The sequence below is a fragment of the Mercurialis annua genome, linkage group LG2 (assembly GCF_937616625.2).
Source record: "Mercurialis annua linkage group LG2, ddMerAnnu1.2, whole genome shotgun sequence".
In the NCBI taxonomy this organism is placed as follows: Eukaryota; Viridiplantae; Streptophyta; class Magnoliopsida; order Malpighiales; family Euphorbiaceae; genus Mercurialis; species Mercurialis annua.
In genome coordinates, this window is record NC_065571.1 from 7,856,116 (window position 1) to 7,881,687 (window position 25,572).

At 32.2% G+C, this 25,572-nt stretch overlaps 1 protein-coding gene across 1 annotated transcript; it reads left to right on the forward strand.

Moving 5' to 3' along the window:
• The first annotated feature begins 1,727 nt into the window (after positions 1–1,727).
• LOC126668108 (uncharacterized) lies at positions 1,728–13,067 on the forward strand. Its single transcript, XM_050361324.1, has 3 exons — positions 1,728–1,790; positions 7,474–8,925; positions 9,015–13,067. Exons 1-3 carry the CDS (start codon positions 1,728–1,730, stop codon positions 13,065–13,067), a joined length of 5,568 nt encoding a protein of 1,855 aa, XP_050217281.1.
• The last annotated feature ends 12,505 nt before the right edge of the window (positions 13,068–25,572 follow it).

The following is a 25,572-nucleotide window of genomic DNA, read 5'->3' on the forward strand; positions in this document are numbered from 1 at the left end:
AAGTTATATATACTTTAATTTAATTGGGAGTATTTTAAACATTCACATAATTGATCAATTTTTAAATACAAAAACAAACTCATAAACGTTCAAAATAAAAATAGGCTTATCTTTTACACAACGAACGTATGACGGAAGGTAAAATACACAGGCCAGCAGTTTATTTGGAGGTTTATTTAAATAGTTGTGCTCCACTAAAAAAAATTCAAACAAAAAATAAAAAAATTGGAGAGAATTTAAAAAATGTAAACTTAATTTTTTTTTTAAATAGCTGCCTTTAGAGATGTAGTATGATATTTTTTTTTATCAAAGTAGTATGATTTTTTTTATCATTAATGTAGTACTCCAATATTTGATTAATTGAATATAAAATAAAGTATGATATTTGATAAGTATTTTTGTACTGTGTTGTTGAGTATATATTAGAAATGTTGCTCCCGTTGGATTATAAAAGTGTAGAGAGAGAGAGACACCGGCCCACGCGTTGGCAGGGAAAGACCAGACCAATCATAAAACAGTTAAGTGCGGCTACCATTTCACACACCGCTGCTCTCCTGTTTCTTTCAAAAATTATAAATCTCACAATGTAAAATTCATTTTACGAACAAACGAAAAAAAAGGTGTACGCGCCCCCTAAAATTATTTAATTTAACTTTTATTTTTTTGAGCAATTAATCTCAAAAAATTTAATTTTTGGGTCAGATTATCTATAATTCTATTGTTAAAACGCGTGAAATAAAAATCGGAAATGGAAAATGCAAAATAAATGAAAAAGTTCCTTAATTTTTACGACAACATTATTCTAAACCTATTTGTTCCAATAAAAACATAAATTGTGGGATAATCTGACTTAAAAATGAAGAATTTTGAGATTAGTTGCTTAAAACAATAAGAACCGAGTTAAATGACTCTGTGTCACAAATTCAGAGGCGCGTTGACCCTTTGTTTAATCATAAATTCATTTTACAAATATAAATCACAAAAGTTTGATGCAAGATGAGACGTTTTTAAAATTGTTGTTCAATCAGAAAAAACGCGAAAGATGAAAGATATAATAACAATAATTATTATCAATAGTATAATATATAAATGGTTTAGTCGGATTTCCAAGTCGATCCATAACACATTTTAATTATTTCGTATATAAACAAATTGATATATTTTTGACACGAATTTAGTAAAGATTCAATATAAACGAGCTAATTTTATGCATTTGGCTAACGAAGTTAGTGTATCATAACTCATTTTAATAACCCTGCATTTTAAGCTAACTCGTCAATTCTAGTAAAATAGTAAGTCATTTGGTAAATGAGTCCATTAATAAAAAAAAAATTGATGCAAGATGACGTTTTTTAGCTGATTGATTCAATCGATTAGGAAAAAAAAAATTAACGAATTTAATTAGTTAAAATTAGAATTATTTATTTTTAATTAAACTGATTTGACAGGCTGATTCCATTTTCAAAATGGGGATATTATTATAATATATACTTTTCAGCACCCTGTTCTTTTTTTGGCAGCGCCCCTTCTTTTTGATTTTTTTCTGGGATATTATTTATTAATTTGAAGGCTGTGGTGGTTTTGAGATGTTTCAATGGAAAGCAGCAACTGTTTGAACCTGAAAATCTCAGTTAATGTCTCAACAATTTGTACCATTTTATAATATGATGATCATCTTTTTTTTTCTTTTCTTTCAGTAAAAAATTAAGAAAAAAAATCAGACAATTATGGCTTATCTGAAAATTTCTGAGAATAGTCATCATATGATAATGTGCTTTACTCTGTGTAAGGTAAGGTCAGTGTGCAAAACCATCACAGTTCATCTAGTTAAATATGAAAACTCGAGCTTAAATTATTTTTTTAAATAAACTTTAAATTTAAGCTTGAGTTCGAGTTCGAGTTCGAGTTCGCAGCGTCAAATATCTAACTATTGACACTTGATATTCTAACAGTTTATTACCATTTTCGGACAAAGAAAAACTGTGAATGAAGTAACATACTATTAGTTTTTGATTCATGTAATACCAATCATTTCCTATAATTAATTTTATATGGACCCCTTCTCTTTAATTCGTTTTTTTCCCTGTCAATTTCAATATGCTAGTCATATTTATATCACTCAATTCTTGGATTCTCTTACTGTTCATGACCACAAATGTCCTTGATCAAGTTACCAGCTTTTGGATGTTTTTTTATTAAGTGGAAATTGTGGCACCGATGAAATAATTTAATTTCACGACTTTAACACAATATTATCTAACATATATACCATTTAAGCTATAGTTCGTCGGCTATCAATTTTTAAGATTTTGAGTAGTTGAATAATTGATAAATCAATAAAGATTCATTTATCCCTTCCACATATAATAAAAGCTTAATTACTCCAAAAATCACCAACTTTCGCGTATTTTTAGTATTTGACACGAACTTTTAATTTTGTAATATAAATACACAAACTATCAATTTTTTACATATATAACATGAGCACCGTTTTTGACCTAAAACGGCAACGTTTTATATCCAAAACGACACCGTTTTTACCTAAATCGGAAACTTGGTCATATATGCAAAAAATTGATAATTCGTGTATTTATATGTCAAAATTAAAAGTTCGTGTCAAATACCAAAACACCCAAAAGTTGGTGATTTTTTGTGCATTTAATTCTATAATAAAAGGTCAAAAGACTTATCAATTTTGGATCATTTTATATACTGAACTAATATGGTCAAAAGTATAAGACTATTTTAAAATTGATAAACTAATCAGAATTATAAACTTGAACTATTTTAATTTTGGCAAAATTATCAAATATATGTGATCTTTAAATTTTATCGGTTTTATCCATCATCTTTTAAATCCTTATTAAATATATCCGTGACTCATTGGAAACTGACATGGCGCGGGGTTGTATACATCACGTAGGATAAAATTTGTACACGTAGACGAATAACATTGCGCCACATCAGCTCTAAATGAGTTGTGATATATTTGACAAAAATTAAAAAGATAATGGATCAAATTGATAAAATTTAAAAATTATGAGAAACACTAAATTGTGGATTGACAAATTTATTTTGCCTTTAATTTATTTTGTCTCAAATTAGAGGGGCATAATAAACCTTTATTAAATCTTTATTGATTGATAGGTATATATCTAAAAAAATGAGTCAATTATTAGGTACATTTAGACCATTCAACTTAAAATCAGTTTTGATTTATTAATAGGAAGGTAAGATTCTTCTCAACTAACAGAAAGCTCCATTTGAAAAGAAAACAATTGAAATTATAGGAAAACAACAACATCAATGTTAGGGTTTTGCTACCTCTATAACTCTGTATTTTCAAAATAATATTGACATTAATCCGTAATTTCAGTCTTTATACTACTTGTTTAAGTTCACATTATGCATCTGGTAATCTAAACTTACCAATGTGTATCAAATAGGGGATGATAGGGGTGTAAACGGCTCAAACGGTGACAGAGTTAGGATTTTAACATAGGAATGGTCAAATTGTCATATATAATATATGAAATAGATAATTTTAAAAATTAGGGGGGGTTAAATTATAAAATATTAAAAATTTTGTGCTAATTTCAACAATTTTGAAAATTTGGAAGGGACAATGACACTCCCATGCTTTCCCCTCCTTCCGTTAGTGAGCTCAAATTTTTTGAGTCGATTTCGAATTTTTACTTGAGTAGCCCGATTTATTTACACCTATAGTATCAAATAACTACTCCCTTAAGTAAATACAAAGTTGGACGTTTAATGCGTCTAGATAAAATAAGGTAATTTATAATAATTGAATATAATGTTTTAAAAAGATTAAATATTTGGATGCGATTAGTTTTAACTAATTTCAATAAAAAAAACTATTTATTTTAGCCAATTTTGTAATTTTAGCTTTTTAGTATAGTTATAATTTAAAACAAAATTTATATGGAGGTCCCTACTATACCATTTTTGTACATGAGGCATTTGTATTATTTTTTTATTCTTCTTATCCTTCTACTTATCTAATTTTCGACTTTTAAGTCTTTTTATGTGATCGGAGGACAAAAATATTGTAAGTAGAGGGATTAGAAAAAACTAAAAAAATACCTGAAAATCAAAATTAGATAAATAGAAGGATTGGAAGAATAAAAATTTAGTACAATAACTTTCTAAACAAAAATAGTATAGTACATCCCTATAAAATAGAGAGTTTTTTTTTTAATTTTCATCAAAATAATATTTTATATAAAAGAATTAAAGTTAGGATGTGAAAAAGATTAAAATGAAAAGTTGAGGGGTCATATGAAAAAAAAAGTATAAGTTCAAGAGTTAAAATAGTACCTTAATAAAATGACATGTCAGTATAAGTTTAGAGTTCTCATGCACCATATTTTATTAGTAACCAACTGCTTGTCTCACGTGGACAAAAGGGTTATAAAAAGGGAAAAGGGTCATTTATGCCCTTAAGATTTGACTCTAAGATCAAGCAAGCCCTCAACGTTCGTAAAGGTTCAAATATGCCCCTAACGTCTTAAAAATTGAACAACCAGGCCCCCATTTTGACTTATAAATGAGACGTTGGGGGCCTGGTTGTCGAAATTGGAGGGCCTGTTTGTTCATTTTGCAAGACGTTGAGGGCATATATTTGAACCTTTTCATACGTTGAGGGTTTACTTGATCCTAACTCCAATCCTTAGGGGCATAAATGACCCTTTTCCCTTATAAAAATAACAATTTCAGAAGTTAAGTAGGAAAAGTTTATAAATTAAGGTGTCAAATAGATTAAACAAAAAAATAAAGGGTCAGATTGATAAGTGATACAAGTTTAGGAGTCAAACAATATATTAAACCTAAACTGTTGTATAAATAATTTATTATTTTTAATACATATATATTATTTAATTTGTATGAGCTATATGGCCACGAAACTATGTAATTTCTGAATAATATATAAAAGAAAGCTATACAAAATTCACATTTGATCAAATATTCAAATCATATGAATTTAAATTAGCATGCTTCTAAAATTGGAGTCTATACAATTTGTCAACTAATTCAATTCAATTATGAATTAGGTGTTAGAATTAAATCCAAAACTCATTTCTAATTCTCACACCTTTTTTATAGTTGTGCTTTAAACATCAACTCATGGACTTGTCTTCTTTTATCTTCTAAATATAAACAAGTAAATGACTTCTTCCTCTTTCTCAACATTATCCCAATATTAAAAAAAAGAAATTGTACAATTTTATTCATACTTCAATAGAACAAACAAATTCTATCACAATATTAATAATTGTTATTTTTTATTTTTAACACTTTTCTACTATACCACTCTTCTTATGAATCATAGTTCTTATATGCTTTTTTTTATGAATCAAAGTTCTTATATGCTTTTTTTTTATCCCAGCCAGTATTTTAAAAATCAAAGCAAACCGATTGGTTTAACTAGTTCGACTGCTAATTGAAAATCACTTTCATTTGATTCTCTCTTAAAAGCTAAAAGCACAGTTCAACAACCTCTTTAAATTTAAAAAAATCATAAAACCAAAAGTTGTACTATTCAAAGATTATGAGATTTTTTATTTATCAGTTAGAGTGTGTGAGTGTGTGTGTGTATATAATTGTATAAACATTTCTATTTTTAATTTTAATTACTTAATTAAATTAGTAGTTGAATCATTTAATTTGGTTGAATTATATAGTAAAATGTAGATTTAAATTTTAAAAAATATTATATTTATGAAAATATTTATTATAATGCCTTAGGGCTGACTTGTTTAATTTTTCTATAATATGCTACTAATTTTATGTTTTTACTCCAGCTGAGCTTGACTATAAATAACTCATTTTTAACATTCAAAATATAAATAATATTTTTTTCTACGTTCTTCTCTCTTTATAAATTTTATTTCCCTTAGAAATTTTTTAACGTTTGCTACTTGAATTCTCACCAATTAGGTTTTAGTCAATGTTATTTTACTTGAATCGCCGTTTACAATGTTTGAATCGTCATTTTTTGAAGGTAAATTTTTCTTGTGTTTTCTATATTACGTTTTGAAGATATTCGTCTTCATTTTTCCGGCTCTGAAAATATATGAAATTGATTTAAAAAAATTTCATAATGATTTATTTATTTTCAGCTAGTTTAAAAATAGATTTTCATAAAGTTAATTTTGCCGTCTCTGATTTTTTAGTAAATTTCTCAATGTTTCAAGAAATTTCTTGATAATTGAGTTTAACATTCATATTTCAACTAGTTTCACGAAAATATTTTTTTTAAGAGAATCTCACATATTTCAACTAATTTCACAGAGTTCCATGAAATTTCATAAAAAGTTTGAAAGAAAGGACCCTAATTTCATATTTCAGCTAGTTTTACAAAATTTTAGAAAGTTTCATAAAAAAATTGGGAAGGCTCCCAACTTTAGATTTTAGCTGGTTCCATAATGTTTTACTATAAAGATTCAAATAAGTTTTTTTTATAAGGAGTTATCATATTTCAACTATTTTCACGAAATTCCACTAAAAAATTTATTGAAGGAGTAATGGTTTTAGATTTTTGTTAGCTTTACGAAGTTCTTTTAAATACATTTATTGAGGGATAATAGGTCAAAATACATCTAGTTTCACAAAGTACAGTCGACCCTCTGATAATTAATATACATGGTGTAACAAAAATTTATTAATTATTAAAATTATTAGTTTATTAAATTTGTATTAAAAAAATTATAAAAGATATTTTAAAGCATCTACATTAATAGACCTAATATTAATATTATATTATAAAAAACTAACTAAATACACTTTACAATCACTCAATTTAAAAGAAACAATTTCATATTCATTTTAAAAAATATCAATTGATATCAAATCAAAAAATATTTATTACGAAGTTGTATTCAAAAGTAAAATAATTTTTAATATTTTTTATATTAGAGATACTTTACTTACTGTAATTTGTTTATTTAATAATTTATTTTAAAATTTCTCAAAAGAATAAGAAAGCCATAATTTGATGGTATTTTAACTTCCACTTTATGAATTAAGGTTAGTATTGCCTCAAATAAATCATCAATTTTATATTTTTTTTAGAAAAATCTTTTTAATAATTAATATTCATGTAGAATATATTTTAAATTTTATTAATTATTAAATAATAGAATTATTAATTATCCGACGTGAAATGAAGTTGGTTCTCTCAAATTTTTATTAATTATTAGAATTATTAATTTATAGAATATTAACTATTAGAGGGTCGACTGTATTTCAAAAATTGGACCAAATTTTTCAAATTTTAAAAGAGAAAATATATAAAAACAAAGAAGAAAGGAATTCATTGAAGAAATGTGCGGAGAAGGAAAAAAAACCGTTTATTTAAACTTAAAAAGAATATTGGAATAGACGGCTTAAAAAAAACAAATATTAAAAAAGTCTCCTTCAGGCTCTGGTCTCTTGAAAACTAGGGTTTGGTAGGACGGTGTCGTCTTGTTCGTGCAAGTTGGAGTTCCGTTAGTGGATCGTTGGTCTGTTGTCATGGCAGAAGGGAGGGATTACTCTCCGGTTAGGATTGTCGAGAGAGGTAAAGCTTTGCTTCTCACGGAAGAAGAGGAGGAGGAGTTGATTATAGAGAAGGAAAATAGCTCTGAAGTTATAGCCCGATCAGTGTATGGGTTATCTGGAAAATTGTTGACGAAGAAACAGATTAACGTCGAAGCGATGAGGAGAACTTTTAATTCAATATGGAAACTTAATAAGGGTTTTGGAATTAAACAATGGCCAAATAATACTTTTGTCTTCCAATTTTACTCCATGAAAGACAAGGAACGTGTGATTAAAGGTAGCCCATGGACCTTTGATAATTTCTTGTTAGTGCTAAAGGATGTTGATGTGAATGAAACCCTAGAAGATATGGTCTTTAACAAGATTCCATTTTGGATTAGAATCCTTAATATCCCTTTGGGTAAAATGACCAAGAATATGGCTGCTACGGTTGGTAAAAGGCTGGGGACAGTGGTAGAGATTGACGAGGAGAGACTTGGGGGTTGGAGCCGCTACATAAGGGTTAGGGTGGAAATAGATATCGATAAACCCTTAAAGCGAGGTGTTATGGTGAGGATGAATGACAACCAAAAAAAATGGTTGGCATGCCAATATGAAAGACTGGGTTGCTTCTGTTACGTGTGTGGTAGAATTGGGCATATAGATAGTGATTGTGAAGAAGTAGAAGAGGAGGTGATAGATAAAAGTTTGTACCAATATGGGGAAGAGATGAGAGCATCTCCGCTGAAACTAATAAGCAGGAATCAGAAACTGGAGAAGAAGAGGGAGGATGATCTGATAAAAGAAATTAAAAAGAAACTTCACTTTGAAGAGGAAAAAAGGGAAAAGGGGGTGAGGCAGGAGGGACAAGGAGAGGGGTCAGCAAAAATGGTCAGAGAAGACAGTGGTGAGGAGGAACAGACGGAAAACTCAAGTACTAACCTAACACTTAATGATATATATGTCGCAGAGAAGGCGAATTCAGCTAGCATTGCCAAGGATCACTTACCTAACAACTCCCAAGGTTTGGACGTGCATGGCCTGAATGAGAAGAATAATGTGCATATAGCTGTGACCGAGGCAGTAAATAAACTATCCATGAACGAGAACTGCCATACTAGAAGTGAGATAGTTCAGAAAATAGGTGCAAAAAATGTTGAAGGTGGTGACGGAGTTAAAGAGAAGCAGAAGTGGAAACGGGCTGCGAGGGAGAAGACTGGGAAAAGCAGTACAGTTATGAAGAGTGGTGGGAAAAGAAAAACGTTGGTTTTTGCAACAGATGATGTGGTTGGAATGGAGATTGATTCGGGTATCTTGAACAAGAAATTGAAAGACTCCCTCAATCTGGATCAGAATTTATTATCGGCCGACTCGGAAGTAGACCGGGTCCGCCGGATCCAATGAAACACTTATTCTGGAACTGCCGTGGGTTGGGAAACCGTCGGACAGTTAATTCGTTGTACTCCCTTATTCAGCGATATTCCCCAGATTTAGTTTTCTTATCCGAAACTAAGTCTGATTCAGTTAGGATAAATTCTATTTTTAATAATCGGGGCTACAATACCATGGTTGTTGATAGTAATGGAAGCAAAGGTGGTTTAGCGTTGGCCTGGATGGAAGGTATGGAGGTAGCTCTGAGATCCCTATCTTCGAATCACATTGATATCGATGTTAAAAAACATAGAGGGGACAAAAGCTGGAGGTTTACGGGGTTTTATGGCTACCCGACTGATTCAGAAAAGGACAAATCCTGGGAGCTCCTCTCAAGTTTGAATAATGAATACCATGATGCCTGGATAGTGGGTGGGGATTTCAATGAAATAATGTGGCAGGCAGAGAGAGTAGGTGGTCGGGTTAGGGAAGAAGGAAAAATGATGAAGTTCAGGAACGTGGTGAACCAGTGTAATCTCCTTGATCTCAAGTGTAAGGGTAGCAAATTCACTTGGTGCAGAGGTAATGGGGAGAGAGATCCCATTTTCGAGAGACTCGACCGGGCCCTCGGAAATTCAAAGTGGAAAGAGATGTTCCCAAATTCTTCAGTTTTGACTCTGCTCAGAGAAGCCTCGGACCATGCCCCGCTCCTCGTAGACTCTGATACTGGAGCTGGATTTACTAAGAAGAAGAGGAAGAAAATAGTGAGATTCGAATCCTTGTGGGTTCGAAGAGACGACTGTGAAGAAGTCATCAAGATGGCTTGGGGTAGCGATGGTACAACAGGTCGGCTGGGTGTTCCTTGGAAAATCAGTAATTGTTTGAGCAGACTTCAAGATTGGAATGTTAATGTGGTGGGAAATTTGAATAGGAGGATAAAATATAAGAGAGCCCAGTTATTTGAGTTACAACAAAATGCTGCAAACTCTAGCCAGTGTAGCATCGTTAGGGGAGTAGAAAGCGAGCTGGAGGAATTGTACCGCTGCGAAGAAACTCTATGGATGCAGAGATCAAAGGCGTTATGGTTAAAAGAAGGAGACAAAAATACAGCTTTTTTTCACCAAAAAGCTTCTCAGCGAAGGGCGAGAAATCACATAAACGGCTTGTTCAACGAGGAGGGGAATTGGTGTGAAAGTGAGGATGACATGAATGTAGCTATCAGAGATTATTTTCTGAAACTTTTCACCTCCACTTGCCCGACTGATTGTGAGGAGGCTACAGCGGGTATTCGAAATAAGTTAAAGCCAGCGATGATAAACTCCATTAACAGGCAATTCACGAGAGAGGAGGTGGAGAAAGCTCTTCGGCAAATGCATCCGCATAAAGCTCCAGGACCGGATGGTATGTCGCCGCTCTTTTATCAGAAATATTGGCATATTGTTGGTATTGACATCAGTGATCTCGTTTTGGCAATCTTGAATGGAGCTCCCTTTCCGGAGAATGTGAACCATACTAATATTGTTCTTATCCCAAAGAACAAAAATCCGGAATCCATGAAAGATTATAGGCCGATTAGCTTGTGCAACGTCCTATATAAGATGGTTTCAAAAGTTATCACCAATAGACTGAGAATGGTAATGCCGGGGATCATCTCAGAAACTCAAAGCGCATTTGTTAAAAACAGGTTGATTACTGACAACATCTTAGTAGCTTTTGAGTGTTTTCATTTTATGCACCAAAAGAGAAAAGGCAAAAAAGGGTACATGGCCATGAAATTAGATATGAGCAAAGCCTATGATAGGGTGGAGTGGGGCTTCGTGAGGAAAGTCATGGAGAAGATGGATTTTCCAATCCAGTTCATTGATCTAATCATGAAGTGTGTTTCAACGGTCTCTTATTCAGTGCTTATAAATGGTGTCCCTCAGAGCAAGTTCCTTCCAAATAGAGGACTCCGTCAAGGAGATCCTTTATCGCCTTTTTTATTCATCATGTGTGCGGAGGCGTTTTCAGGTCTGATCTCCGAGGCTGTGCAGGCAAACAAAATACATGGGGTACAGGTAGCGCGTAATGCCCCAATCATCTCTCATTTGTTTTTCGCTGACGATTCGATTATTTTTGCTAGAGCCTCTGAAAAAGAAGCTAGTGAGATCCAAAAGATAATAAAAGTTTATGAGAAAGCATCGGGGCAAATGATCAATTTCGAGAAAACTGCGGTGTCGTTCAGCCGTAATATAGGGGCTGCCACAGGAAGACTAATTGCAAGCCAAGTGAAAGCAAAGACGGTAGTTCACCACGACCGCTACCTAGGGCTGCCAACCTTTGTGGGGAGATCAAAAAAAGAAATCTTCAATATCCTCTTAGAAAGGGTGTGGAAGAAACTAAGTGGGTGGAAAGAAAAGTTGCTGTCAAAGGCGGCTAAAGAGACTTTATTGAAGTCGGTCATTCAAGCTATCCCGACTTACACGATGGGTGTGTTTAGAATTCCTGCCAGCGTGTGCCAAGAAATTCAAAGCCTCATGGCTAAGTTTTGGTGGAGAAATGGTTCCGAGGGTAAAGGAATGCATTGGGTAGGTTGGGAGAAAATGTGTCGCTCAAAGAGTAGTGGTGGTTTGGGCTTCAGAAACATTCCGGCATTTAATTCGGCTATGTTAGCGAAACAAGGTTGGAGAATAATTCAGGACGAGAACTCCATGGCAGCCCGCATCCTTAAAGCTAGATATTTTCCGAGGAAGTCTTTTTTGGAATCAAATCTTTGCCCGGGGGCAAGCTACACTTGGAGGAGCATTCACAGTGCTATTCCCTTGCTTAAACAAGGAATCCGTTGGAAAATCGGAGATGGTAGTCAGATTAGAGTTTTTAGAGATCCTTGGGTGCCACGTGATGGTCTGTTTATGGCTCACCCGAAGCAACCACATATGGATGATAATCTGACGGTGAAAGGATTGTTAGATGCTGAAACAGGTACGTGGAATAAGCAGTTGGTTAGAGACCTGTGTACTGACCATGATGCTCATTTCATTGAAGCTATGAACGTTAGGGATGCAAATGCGCAAGATAGAATTATTTGGCATTACTCGCCGAGGGGTTTCTTCTCGGTTAAGGGAGCTTACTACCTAGAAATAAACAGTAAAGACACGGCAGGAGGGTCAGGAACTGTTCATGGCGTTTCAACGATGCTGTGGAGGAATATATGGAAAATGGGTATCCCACCAAAAATCAAACACTTTGCTTGGCGTGTTATTAATAATAGCTTGCCAACAAAGAGTGCGATAGCTCATAGAACCTCGCTAGGTGATGGTCTTTGCTCGAGATGTGGAGAAAGAGAGTCCCTGACTCACGTTTTCAAAGAATGTGGCTGGGTTAGAGGTATTTGGTTCGGTTGTACGCTAGGTATGGATACTAGGAGACTTCCTGCAGCAGATTTTTGGTCATGGGTGGATTCGTATGGCAGCTCCTGGAACCTGGAAATGACTGAACTGTTTTGGGTTATGTGTTGGGCCATTTGGTATGGAAGAAATCAACTCTGCTTTAGTAGTAATGATATTCCCTACGAGGTTGTTATTTCTTTGTGCTATAAGACACTGGCTGAGTTCAAGGAAGCTAATGCTAAAAGCTGCGGAAATTCAGAGAAGAGGGATCCCGTGTGGACTAGACCAATGGAAAACTGGATTAAAATGAATTCTGATGCAGGGATGGCGAGAAGAGGTAAATGGGGTATTGGTTTTGTTGGAAGGGACTGTGCAGGTGAAGTTGTGATTGCTGGGAATAAGAACATCCAGATGAGACAATCTGTGCTCGAGGCAGAAGCAGAGGCCTTATTATGGGGTTTAAAGATAGCAACTGAGTGCTCTCTAAAGTTGGTAGAATTTGAATCTGATTCAGCTCAACTAATTTCAGCTTTAACCCATGATGAGGAGTATTTAACAGAAGTTGGAGATATATTAAATGACATCAGAGCTGCTGCAATGAACCTTGAGGGCGTGAAATGGAGGTTTGTCAAGCGACAGGCTAACTCTCTAGCTCACATGATAGCTGCAGAGGCGGAGTCAGATGAGGGTCGAATTTGGATGGAAGAAATTCAGCCACAATGGATGCAGACTTGGAATGAAGATTTATTGAAGAGTTGTTTAGCTGATAGTAGGTTTATTTCTGTTTAGTTTGGCTGGCCTTGCTGTGTAAGGTTATTGTCTTTAATCAAAAAAAAAAAAAAAAGAATATTGGAATAAAAAAAGGGGTAGATAATGGAAAAAAACTGTAATTTTATAATTATTTCTTTTTAGTACGCTGATCCAACAAAAGTTCGTTGCTTAACGGCCAAAATATTGTAGAGAAAATCAATAATTAATGATGATGGGATTTTTATTATTGTATTATTTATAAATAAATTTTAAACTTGAATTGAAAAATAGAAATTAAAGGGCCACCAATGTTCAATGATTCTAACTCTCTTTGAAAAAAAATTCATACAAAATTATCTACATTAGACTTTTGAAGAACTGGCCTACAAAGAAACAGAATTCTTTTTTTTTTTTAAAATGTGTCATTTTCACTCCTTTTCTTTTGACTTAAATGCAAAAAAAAAATTATCAAAGTGTTTTTAGTATTTAATATAATTTTTAATTTTGTCAAAAAAATATATGAACTTTCAAAATTTTACAATTAAATACACCGATATCGTTTTGGATGTAAAATGACACTATTTTAAATTAAAACGGCACCGTGATAGATGTAAAATGACATAATTTTTTCATAAAAAACACATAAGTGGTCTTAACTGTAAAAAGGTAAAAGGCTCAAGTTAAATATGTTAAAATAAAAAAATTATATTAAATACCAAAAATACGGAAAAACTGGTAATTTTTGATGCACTTTTCTTTCTTCATTCTTTTGTGACGTTTTTCCCCCTTCTATGGTGACACTTTTCCCCCTCTTCTTTGGTGACGCTTGTTTGCATTAACAGATCCCTTCTTTTCCCCAGATAGAGATTGAAACAGGCGGATATACGTTCTATATATATTACATTTTCTTTTGTTTCCTATATTTTTCCTGTTAAATGGTACTACGATGTTGATGCATGGATAGATTTATTTGTATTTTTTACCAATTTGAATCATTTTAATTTTTTTAAATCAATAATATAAATATGAAGACTTATATATTAACTCAAGATAAAAAAAATGTTATGTATAAGATTTAGAATAAATTTGATTATCTTAACTTTATCTGTTTAAATTTTTATCTAAAAATATTATCACTAGAGAAAATAAATATAATGTAATATAAATTTAATGATAAAATTACTCATTTTTTATAATATATAACAGTCTAATGATCTATAAAAATCCAAAATTAATCTCATTTATTAATTATAAATAATTTTTTTAATTTTAACAATTGTACGTTGATCTGATAAATTTTATTCAGATTAGAATAAAATTTTAATAATTTAATAAATTAAACATGATTTGCTCACGTGGCAGTCATTGAACAATTACCTATTAACCTATTAAAGGTGAATTCATCAAATTGCATAAATTTAATTATGGTCATATGAGCAAAACCAAATCTAGTATTAGCCTATTTGTAATTAAATTAAAATTTATTAATTTAAAAATTAATAATAAACTTTTTCAAATTATGTTTTTATTGAAAATATATCTTTAAAAAAAGGTTTGTTAAAATTAATAATGCAATAACGTTTAACTTTTTGAAATTATTACATCATCTTTTAAAATTGTACATTTATGATAAAAACAAAATAATCTAATAATTTCCAAACATATACAGTTGACCCTCTAATAATTAATATACATGGTGGATCAAAAATTTATTAATTATTAAAATTATTAATTTATGGAATTTATATAGAAAAATTATAATAAAGTGTTGGAAAGTTATTGAATTTAAAAATTAAAAAGGAAAAAGTGCCTTGTAACTTGAAATGAGAAGATAAAGAGTTTTGTGGTTTTCCCACATTGCTTAGGAGAACTCAATACATTGGGTTTATAAACTTGGTTTTTCTCATATGGGTTTGGGCCCCAAGGGGTACCCAATTTTGTGAACGGGCTAGGAGTTACATCCTACCTGATTTACCACGCGCGCCGTCCGGCCTGGTCTGGGTTGGGTGGTTCGGTTCGGCTAGCACTTTATTTTTTGCATACAAAAGTATTAATAATTTTTATTTAATTCTTTTGTAACTGTTTTGACTCTCTGAATTTACCTCTCCACGTTTTTGACTGTTGCTGTTTTCCCTCATGATTTGGTCGTACACCAAATGGATGTTAAAACTGCTTTTTTAAATGGTGAACTGGAGGAAGAAATTTACATGGATCAACCTGAAGGTTTTGTAATACATGGTCAGGAACAGAAGGTGTGCAAGTTAGACAAATCTTTGTATGGTCTAAAACAAGCACCTAAGCAATGGCATGAGAAATTTGATAATCTTGTCATCTCAAATGGCTTTAAAGTGAATGAAAGTGACAAATGTATTTACTACAAATCTGAAAAGGAACTTTGCACTTTCATATGTCTTTATGTAGATGACTTGCTGATTTTTGGATCAAATATTCATGTTGTCAATACTGTGAAATCAATGTTCAGTGCCAACTTTGATATGAAAGATCTAGGTGAAGCGAATGTCATTCTTGGCATAAAGATAACTAGATCTGAAAAAGGAATTTCTTTAGATCAATCTCACTATGTTGAGAAGATTCTAAAGAAATATAACTACTTCGACTGTAAACATGCATGTACACCTTATGATCCAAGTGTAAAACTTTTTAAGAACACTGGTGATAGTGTACAACAGTCTGAATATGCGAGCATTATTGGCAGCCTTCGGTATGCCACTGATTGTACTAGACCCGACATTGCATATGTCGTTGGATTACTGTGCAGGTTTACTAGTAGACCTAGTATTGAGCATTGGCATGCTATTGAAAGGGTTATGAGATACCTTAAAAGAACAATGAATCTTGGATTACATTATCTGAAGCATCCTGCTGTACTTGAAGGGTATAGTGATGCAGATTGGAATACATTGTCAGATGATTCCAAAGCCACGAGCGGCTATATTTTCAGTATAGCTGGTGGAGCTGTTTCTTGGAAATCAAAGAAACAGACGATTCTGGCTCAATCTACGATGGAGTCAGAAATGATAGCACTAGCTGCTGCTAGTGAAGAAGCAGGATGGCTAAGAAGCCTGCTAGCTGAGATTCCTTTATGGGAAAGACCGATACCAACTGTGTTGATCCATTGCGATAGTACCGCGACTATTGCAAAAATTGAGAACCGTTATTATAATGGTAAGAAACGACAGATACGTCGTAAGCACAGCACTGTTAGAGAATTTATCTCAACAGGGGCTGTTAGAGTGGATCATGTACGCACTGATGATAACTTAGCAGATCCTTTGACGAAAGGATTAGCTAGAGAGAAAGTCCATAAAACTTCAAAAGGAATGAGACTATTGCCTATTGAATGAATCATCCATAATGGTAACCCGACCTAACTGACTGGAGATCCCAAGAAATAGGTTCAATGGGTAATAACAAGTTATAAATGATATCAGCCAGAACATGCAAAATTAATGCATGATTCCTAAAGCGAGAAGAGGATGAGTTAATAGAATCTCTTAATGAAGTCTATACTCCATATGGAGTGGAGTACCTAGCTATAGGAGTACTCTTGATAGCTTCACCTTTGTGAATGTGGAAGTGGGGCCGCTTCCTATGAAATTTGAGGCAAAATTTCTAGAGCGTTCACTAAACTGGGATAGACGTGCAGGGCCATAAATGCACGGGCTTTAGAAAAACACTTATGAAAAGAACGTGCGTGGTTTGATGTCCGAGATAGAGTTCAAGACTACGAGTCACTCTTGTTGAATCAGAATCTTACTCACTACGCAAAGGTTCAAATCGAAAGATACCTTTATTTATGCACAATCTTAACAGAAATTGCTCGAGAAACTATTTTTTAAATTTCAAAGTGGGGGATTGTTGGAAAGTTATTGAATTTAAAAATTAAAAAGGAAAAAGTGCCTTGTAACTTGAAATGAGAAGATAGAGAGTTTTGTGGTTTTCCCACATTGCTTAGGAGAACTCAATACATTGGGTTTATAAACTTGGTTTTTCTCATATGGGTTTGGGCCCCAAGGGGTACCCAATTTTGTGAACGGGCTAGGAGTTACATCCTACCCGATTTACCACACGCGCGCGCCGTCCGGTCGGCCGGCCTGGCCTGGGTGGGTGGTTCGGTTCGGCTAGCACTTTATTTTTTGCATACAAAAGTATTAATAATTTTTATTTAATTCTTTTGTAACTGTTTTGACTCTCTGAATTTACCTCTCCACGTTTTTGACTGTTGCTGTTTTCCCTCATTAATCAGAGAACGTTTTCTGTATTAATTATTTACACAACAGCTATATTTTCTTAGCCTATATATACTGGCTTCACTTTTCATTTGAGAATACACAGAAAACACAGAGCAATACAAAGAAAGTGTTTTAGAGCTGATTTCACAGTGCAGTGTGATCAGTATTTCCGGCTGTTTTATCCTAGGGACGCCGCGGTTGATAGTCAGCTTTGCACCACCGAGCTGTGCTGCGAAACGTCTAAAAGAGAGCGACCTAGTCCGCGACTCAGCCTCATCATATTCAGTTTTACAGCAATTGTTCCAACATAAAGTATAAGATATATTTTAAAACATCTACACTCATAAACCTAATATTAATATTACATTATAAAAAAATCGACTAAATACATTTCACAATCGCTCAATTTAAAAGAAATAACCATATATTTCAATATCTTTTTGTATTAGAGATGTTTCACTTGATTTTTCTTGCTCATCTAATTTTTTGAAATTTTATCAAACGAATTAGAAAGTCATAATTTGATGGTTTTTCAGCTTCTACCTTACGAATCAATGTTAATGTGTTCCCAAATAAATCATCAATTGTTATATATATATTTTTTAAAAACCTCTCTAACAATTAATATTCATATAAAAAATATTTTAAATTTTATTAATTATTATATAATAGAATTATTAATTATCGGACGTGGAACAAAGTCGGCTCCTTCAATTTTATATTAGTTATTAGAATTATTAATTTATTGAATATTAACTATTAGAGGGTTTATTGTAGTATTGAGGAGAGAGAGAATTTGTATAATCAAATTGTCTCTAGACTATGCATTTCCTTTTCTACTTAATCCAGAAACAAGATCGGACGTTATTACGGTTCGTGTTAAATATATCAAGCTTCTCAGCAAATTCAAGATGTTTAGCAGACTGCCACATCATCAATTCCAGCTAAAGCTTGTTCAGCAAATTGAAGATGTTTAGCAGATCAGTTCCAGCTAAGCTTGATTTATCAGAAGTTAGAAGTTGTTAAATCAGTTAGACTAGAAGTTAAAGTTTCTGTTAGGATTCTGTTAAGTTACCACCGTTAGAATAAGTTAACAGCTAATCAAGAATATAGCCGTTATGTAATGAACTCACAGAGTTCTTAGTATAAATAGCTTGTAATCTTCATTATTAAAGTTTAATGAGAATTTTCTCATTTTTACAATCTCTTAAGCTGATCTAAATTCTAATATGGTATCAGAGCCTAGGCTCTTTAGCTGAAAAATAAAAACGGTTACTTCATCTTCTCCAAAGGGAAAAACAGAAATTTCTTATTGATTCTTTAAACGCATTCTCAGATCTTGTTTCAATCAGTCTTGATATTTTCTTTGATTCTTTAAAACCCATTCTCAGATCTTGTTTCAATCAGTCTTGATTTCTTTAACTCATTCTCAAATCCATCTTAAGTTTACTGTTCTTGTTCAATCTTGAACAATTTTTCTTTAAGTAATCATGAATTCTTTGAATACAGATTTTGAAAATCCTTCAAGCCCGTATTATCTTCACCCAAATGAAAACCCTTCTTTAATACTTGTTTCTCCATCAATGAATGGTCAAAATTATCACTCATGGTTTCGTTCCATGAGAATGTGTCTTCTATCAAAGAATAAACTCAAATTTGTGGATGGAAGCATATCTGTTCCATCTAAAGAAGATGTAATTTTTCCTGTTTGGGAGCGCTGCAACACTATGGTTCTTTCTTGGATTCTGAGATCTTTGTCTCCTTCCATTGCTCAAAGTATCTTGTGGATGGATAATGCACTAGATGTATGGAAGGATCTGTATGACAGATTTTCTCAAGGTAATGCTTTAAGAGTTTCAGATTTACAAGAAGAGATTTATGTCTTTAAGCAGAATGATTTGTCTGTTACTGATTATTTTACTCAGTTGAAAATATTGTGGGATGAATATTTGAACTTGAGAATGCTTCCTGTATGTTCTTGCATACCTCAGTGTCATTGTGATGTGTTGAAAATAGTGAAAGATTATCAAGAAGGAGATTATGTAATAAGGTTTTTGAAAGGATTAAATGAGTGTTTTTCTGTTGTCAAAACTCAGACTCTAATGATGGATCCATTGCCAAAAATTAATAAAGCTTTTTCATTAGTTTACAACATGAAAGGCAGATGGGTGTTGGGATTATTGCTACAAAGAACAATGAATCTGTAATTTTTGCTACACAAGGCAATACTTCTTTTCAGAAGAATTTTCAAGGAAACAGTTCTTTTCAGGGTAATAGGATTTATAGACCTCCTGTGAGTAGTTATAATTCTAGGCCTCAAGGAGGACAGGGGGGACAAAAGAGGTTTTATGCTGCACCAAATGATGGTAAACCAATTTGTAGTCATTGTGGATTTAGTGGACATTCTGTTGATATTTGCTTCAAGAAGCATGGATATCCTCCAGGTTTCAAGTCAAAATATAAGCCTCAAACTTTTGTGAATCAAGTTGGAGAAGTTGTGTATCCATATGATCAGGAAAATGCTTGTTATTATGATCAAGGTCAAGTATGTGAAGTAAATGAGACTAGAATGGATGAAGGTTATGCTATGAATGGATCAAATGCTGGTAATACAGAATATGATAGAGTTAAGCATGATAATAATAATGGTACTGCTTTGGATAATTCTTCTACTGCTATCACTCAAGAACAGTATAATCAACTAATGAGCTTATTACATCAAAACAACATGGGATCTATTACACCAAGAGTCAATACTATCTCTACTAATGTTGATTCTAAGGCTGGTTCTAAGGCTACTGTTATCTCAACACAGGAGACAGGTACACATCTTTTTGCAAAATCTTATTTTAAATCTTTTGTGGCTTGTTCTTTTAAAAGGAAATCTGCAAAAATAATATGGATAATTGACTCAGGTGCTACTGATCATGTTGTATGCTCTTTAGATGCTTTTACTTCATACAAATTGGTGCATAATATGTTTGTTACTTTGCCCAATTTTCAAAAACTTGCTGTTACACATATAGGAGTTGTTAGATTTTCTGATGATCTTATTTTGGAGAATGTGTTATTTGTTCCTGATTTCTCTTTCAATTTAATTTCTACAAGTAAATTAATTGCACAATATGATTATTGTTTTATACTCCATAAAAATGTTTGTGTTATACAGGATCCTATCAAATGGAAGATGATTGGATTAGCTAAGCAAGTACAAGGTCTTTATCATCTTGATAAAGATCAATTTGAAACTAAGCATGCTTCTGTTAACTTTGCTGAAAGTGTTTCTGGTGTTTCTGATTTGGTTTCTGTGAATAAAATGTTAGATTCTTCTGTTACTGCCAACAATATATGGCATTTTCGTTTAGGTCACTTGGCTAATTCTAGACTAAAATGTTTACAGAATATTGATGCATCAATAAAAATTCCAGTTGATAGTCATTGCAAGTTTTGTCATTTAGCAAAACAGAAGAAAAATCCATTTCCATTAAGTACTTCTAATGTTGTTTCTTGTTTTGATTTAATACACATAGATATCTGGGGACCATCTAAGGTTCATTCTTTATATGGACATAGGTATTTTCTAACAATTGTTGATGACAAAAGTAGATACACTTGGCTGTTTTTAATGAAAGCAAAATCTGATGCAAGACAGATAATTCAGAATTTTTGTGTTTTTGTAGAAACACAATTCTCACTTAAAATTAAATGCATTAGGACTGATAATGGACTTGAATTTAACATGCCTGTTTTCTTTCAATCAAGAGGAATTATTCATCAAACATCATGCATTTATACACCTGAGCAGAATTCTGCGGTAGAAAGAAAACATCAACATATTCTTAATGTTGCTAGAGCTTTAAAATTTCAGTCTTTTATGCCTTTAAACTTTTGGTCAGATTGTGTTACACATGCAGTTTATTTGATAAATAGGATTTCATCTCCTGTTTTAGAAGATAAAACTCCTTATGAAGTTTTGTTTAAAAAACTTCCAGATTTTAGTTCTTTAAAAGTTTTTGGTTGTTTAAGTTATGCTACAACTATACCTCATGTTAGACACAAATTCACTCCAAGATCTACACAGTGTATGTTTATTGGTTATCCAGAAAATGTGAAAGGTTTTAAACTTTTTGATATAGAGTCTAAGTCAGTATTTGTTTCTAGAAATGTTAGGTTTTATGAACATTTGTTTCCTTTTCAAGATTCTCATGTTTCTGATTTAAATTCATTACCTGTTTTACCTATTAGTATTGATGATCTAAGTGAAGAACATAGACAGCCTGTTTCAAAAATACAAGTGATAGTTTATTTTCTGCTGATACATTAGAAACTGATACATTAGATTATACAGATGTTACAGGTCAAGAATCTATACAGAATAATACCATTATAGAACCAGTCAGGAAGTCTTCTAGAGTTGTTCAGAAACCTGCTTTTTTGAAAGATTATATATATAAACTTCCAAGTACTAATATTGTTTTAAAAGAACATAATAGAACATCTCCTCATAGTTTTGATAAAGTTTTTACATATGATAAGTTACATTTGTCTCATAAGGTTTTTTCAGTACAAGTTGACTCAAATATAGAACCTAAAACCTTTAAAGAAGCTGAAAAGCTTCCTTGTTGGCAAGAAGCTATGCAAAAGGAATTGACTGCTTTAGAACAGAATAACACATGGTATTTAACACAATTACCATCTGGTAAGATCCCAATAGGTTGTAAATGGGTGTTTAAGTCAAAATATCATAGTGATGGAACCTTAGAAAGGCATAAAGCAAGATTAGTAGCAAAAGGGTATACACAACAGAATGGTATAGATTATACAGATACATTTTCTCCTGTGGCAAAAATAACTACTATTCGTGTTTTGTTAGCTATAGCAGCAGCAAAAGGATGGTTTCTACAACAGCTGGACATAAATAATGCCTTCCTTCATGGTGATCTTCATGAGGAAGTGTATATGCAGGTTCCTCCAGGACTGCCTTGCTCACAATCTAACACAGTCTGCAGGCTTACTAAATCCTTATATGGATTAAAACAAGCCAGCAGACAGTGGAATGTCAAGTTGACAGATGCTTTGATTTCACAAGGATTTGTTCAGGCAACCTCAGATACTTCTTTGTTCACAAGACAGCATGATCAATCATTCACTGCTCTCTTAGTCTATGTGGATGATGTGATCTTAGCAGGGAATGATATGGATCATATTAACTCAGTAAAGACTTATCTGGATAAAGTTTTCAAGATTAAAGATCTTGGTAATCTAAAGTTCTTCTTAGGTCTTGAAGTTGCAAGATCTAAATCTGGAATAAATCTTTGTCAGAAGAAGTATGTGTATGATCTTTTGAAAGAAACTGGATATTTAGAGTCTAAGCCTGCTTCAACTCCAATGACAACATCAACAAAGTTAGCTAAGTCAGATAGCCCTCCTTATTCAAATATTACAGCATACAGGAGATTGGTTGGTAAACTTATATATTTATGCAACACCAGACCTGACATTGCATACTCAATCCAGCAACTATCTCAGTTTATGGATTGTCCAACAGAAGCTCATTATGCTGCAATTGGAAGGGTACTGAGATATTTGAAGAAATCACCAGGCCAAGGAATATTCTTCACTGCTAACAATGATCTTAATCTGACAGCCTTCTCAGATTCAGATTGGGGCAATTGTCCAGATACCAGAAAGTCAATTTCTGGATTCTGTACTTTCTTAGGAGACTCACTGATATCCTGGAAGACGAAGAAACAAGTTACTGTTTCTAAATCCAGTTCAGAGGCAGAGTATAGGGCCCTAGCAAATGTTACTTGTGAAATACAATGGATAAGATATCTTCTACAGGATTTAAAAGTTCCTACAACTCAGTCAGCAAAGGTTTATTGTGACAATCAATCAGCTTGTTATCTGGCACACAATCCAGTGTTCCATGAAAGAACAAAGCATATTGAAATTGATTGTCACATAGTGAGACAAAAGATTCAAAGTGGATTGATTCATTTGTTTCCTATTTCCTCTGATCAACAGCTTGCTGACTTCTTCACAAAACCTCTTCCTCCTGCAATGTTTCTGCATTTTCTCAACAAGATGGGCATACATGACATCTATGCTCCATCTTGAGGGGGGATGTTAAATATATCAAGCTTCTCAGCAAATTCAAGATGTTTAGCAGACTGCCACATCATCAATTCCAGCTAAAGCTTGTTCAGCAAATTGAAGATGTTTAGCAGATCAGTTCCAGCTAAGCTTGATTTATCAGAAGTTAGAAGTTGTTAAATCAGTTAGACTAGAAGTTAAAGTTTCTGTTAGGATTCTGTTAAGTTACCACCGTTAGAATAAGTTAACAGCTAATCAAGAATATAGCCGTTATGTAATGAACTCACAGAGTTCTTAGTATAAATAGCTTGTAATCTTCATTATTAAAGTTTAATGAGAATTTGCTCATTTTTACAATCTCTTAAGCTGATCTAAATTCTAATAGTTCGTCTCTATTTTTGTGAAACTATTCCTTTGGAAGCTTATTATTTTTTAATTAATTTTTTTACTAAAGGCTAGTTTTTTTTTAAAATGTGAAAAATAGAAAAACTGTGATTTAAATGCAAATTTCAATAGTAATTAGAAATATATTCCACTTCACTATCTTATCTTATCCACATCCATAACTTTCTTTGTAACGGAAATGGTATTAATTAAAAGAAACAAAATAAGGTTCGTTCATGTCATTTCATACGTTCAATTCAAATAAGTGATTGATAATTTTTTGTTTGAGAGTGAAAGATTTGAACTATAATTAAGTTTTAGATTAGATATGAGTAATATATTTCAACTATGGAATTAATGAGGCAGTGTCAGCAAATCTTGACCCTCTTGAAATTGTGATGGAGTATTTTAAAATTGAAAGTATAAAAATACATTGAATAGGGATCCCGATGAACTATAGTTCAAAAAAGGCATTAAATAATTTAAGGACATCCCTATGCCCTTGACTTTTGAAACCTTGAGCCTTGTCATTTACTTACCCAATACCATTCTTTTTATTAAATAAATCATTAAAGTGTGCCAACAGATACTAGTAGAAGATAATCATAGGTGATCTAGTTTCACATTTTCACTTTATAATATAAATATATAAAATTAAATTATTATATAGTTATTAATATCATTTATTATAAAAATTGTTATTTTTACAATGAATATAAAAACATATGATGGAGCTAATTACTATGACAATATTCTTAGAATATATAAAAACATCATATGTCTTGGTAAAATTGATATAATTTGGACCTGATTTATGGAGCTAGGTATTAGGGAAAATCACGCTTTTACCTAAAATTAAAAGATAATAGGGTTCTATACCTCAACACGAAAAAGATGACAAAATTACATCACATATTTCTTAAATTTATATTTTTACTCCATGTGTCAAAAAGTTAACAATTCTACTCTAACATATAAAACACGTGACCTGACAGCCTTTTCTCTTTTTGTCTCTCTTTTTTTCTTTACACTTTTCTCCTATTTCTTTCTTATCTCTCTTAATTTCTCTTACTTCTTCTCTTTTTTTTCTTCTCTGTACCTTTTTCTCTTTCACTTCTCTTATTTTAAATAATATCACCTTTAACCTTACTTCTTAAAAATTACAAATTATTCTGAATTTATTATTTTAAATCTCGTAATCTGATATTTTTCTTTTATTTCAGACCTGAATTTTAAAATTAGCAATAAAAAATTATACATCAAAATGTAGTTTTCTATAAAAATAGATATTCTTAACGATTTATGTTAATTTCAGCTTCTAATTAATTATAAATAATTATTTTAATTTTAGATTTAAAAATCTACAAAAAAATGAATTATAAAGAAACAATTTTTTTTATAATTTTACTATGCAATTTACGAACTTTATCGTAAAAGTATCATTATATTGTCATAAATTTTGCATAACTTTTAACATAGTTTATACATAATTAGATTACATTTTCATAACAGCATCATGATGTTATCACAATGTTATCATAATAACATTATCATCTCGGTAACATTAGCGTCTGATTATCATCTCGGTAACATTAGCGTCTGATTATCATCAATGTATCATATTACATTGTCATCTTATTATCATGTCATTATCAGTATCATATGTAGCATATGATAATGTGATGATACTGCTGGATAATATTAGACAAAATCACAGTATCACATTATCATATGATTATCACAGTATTACATTATCATATGATTATCACAGTTTCACCTTATCATGTGATTATCAATCTATCATATTGCAT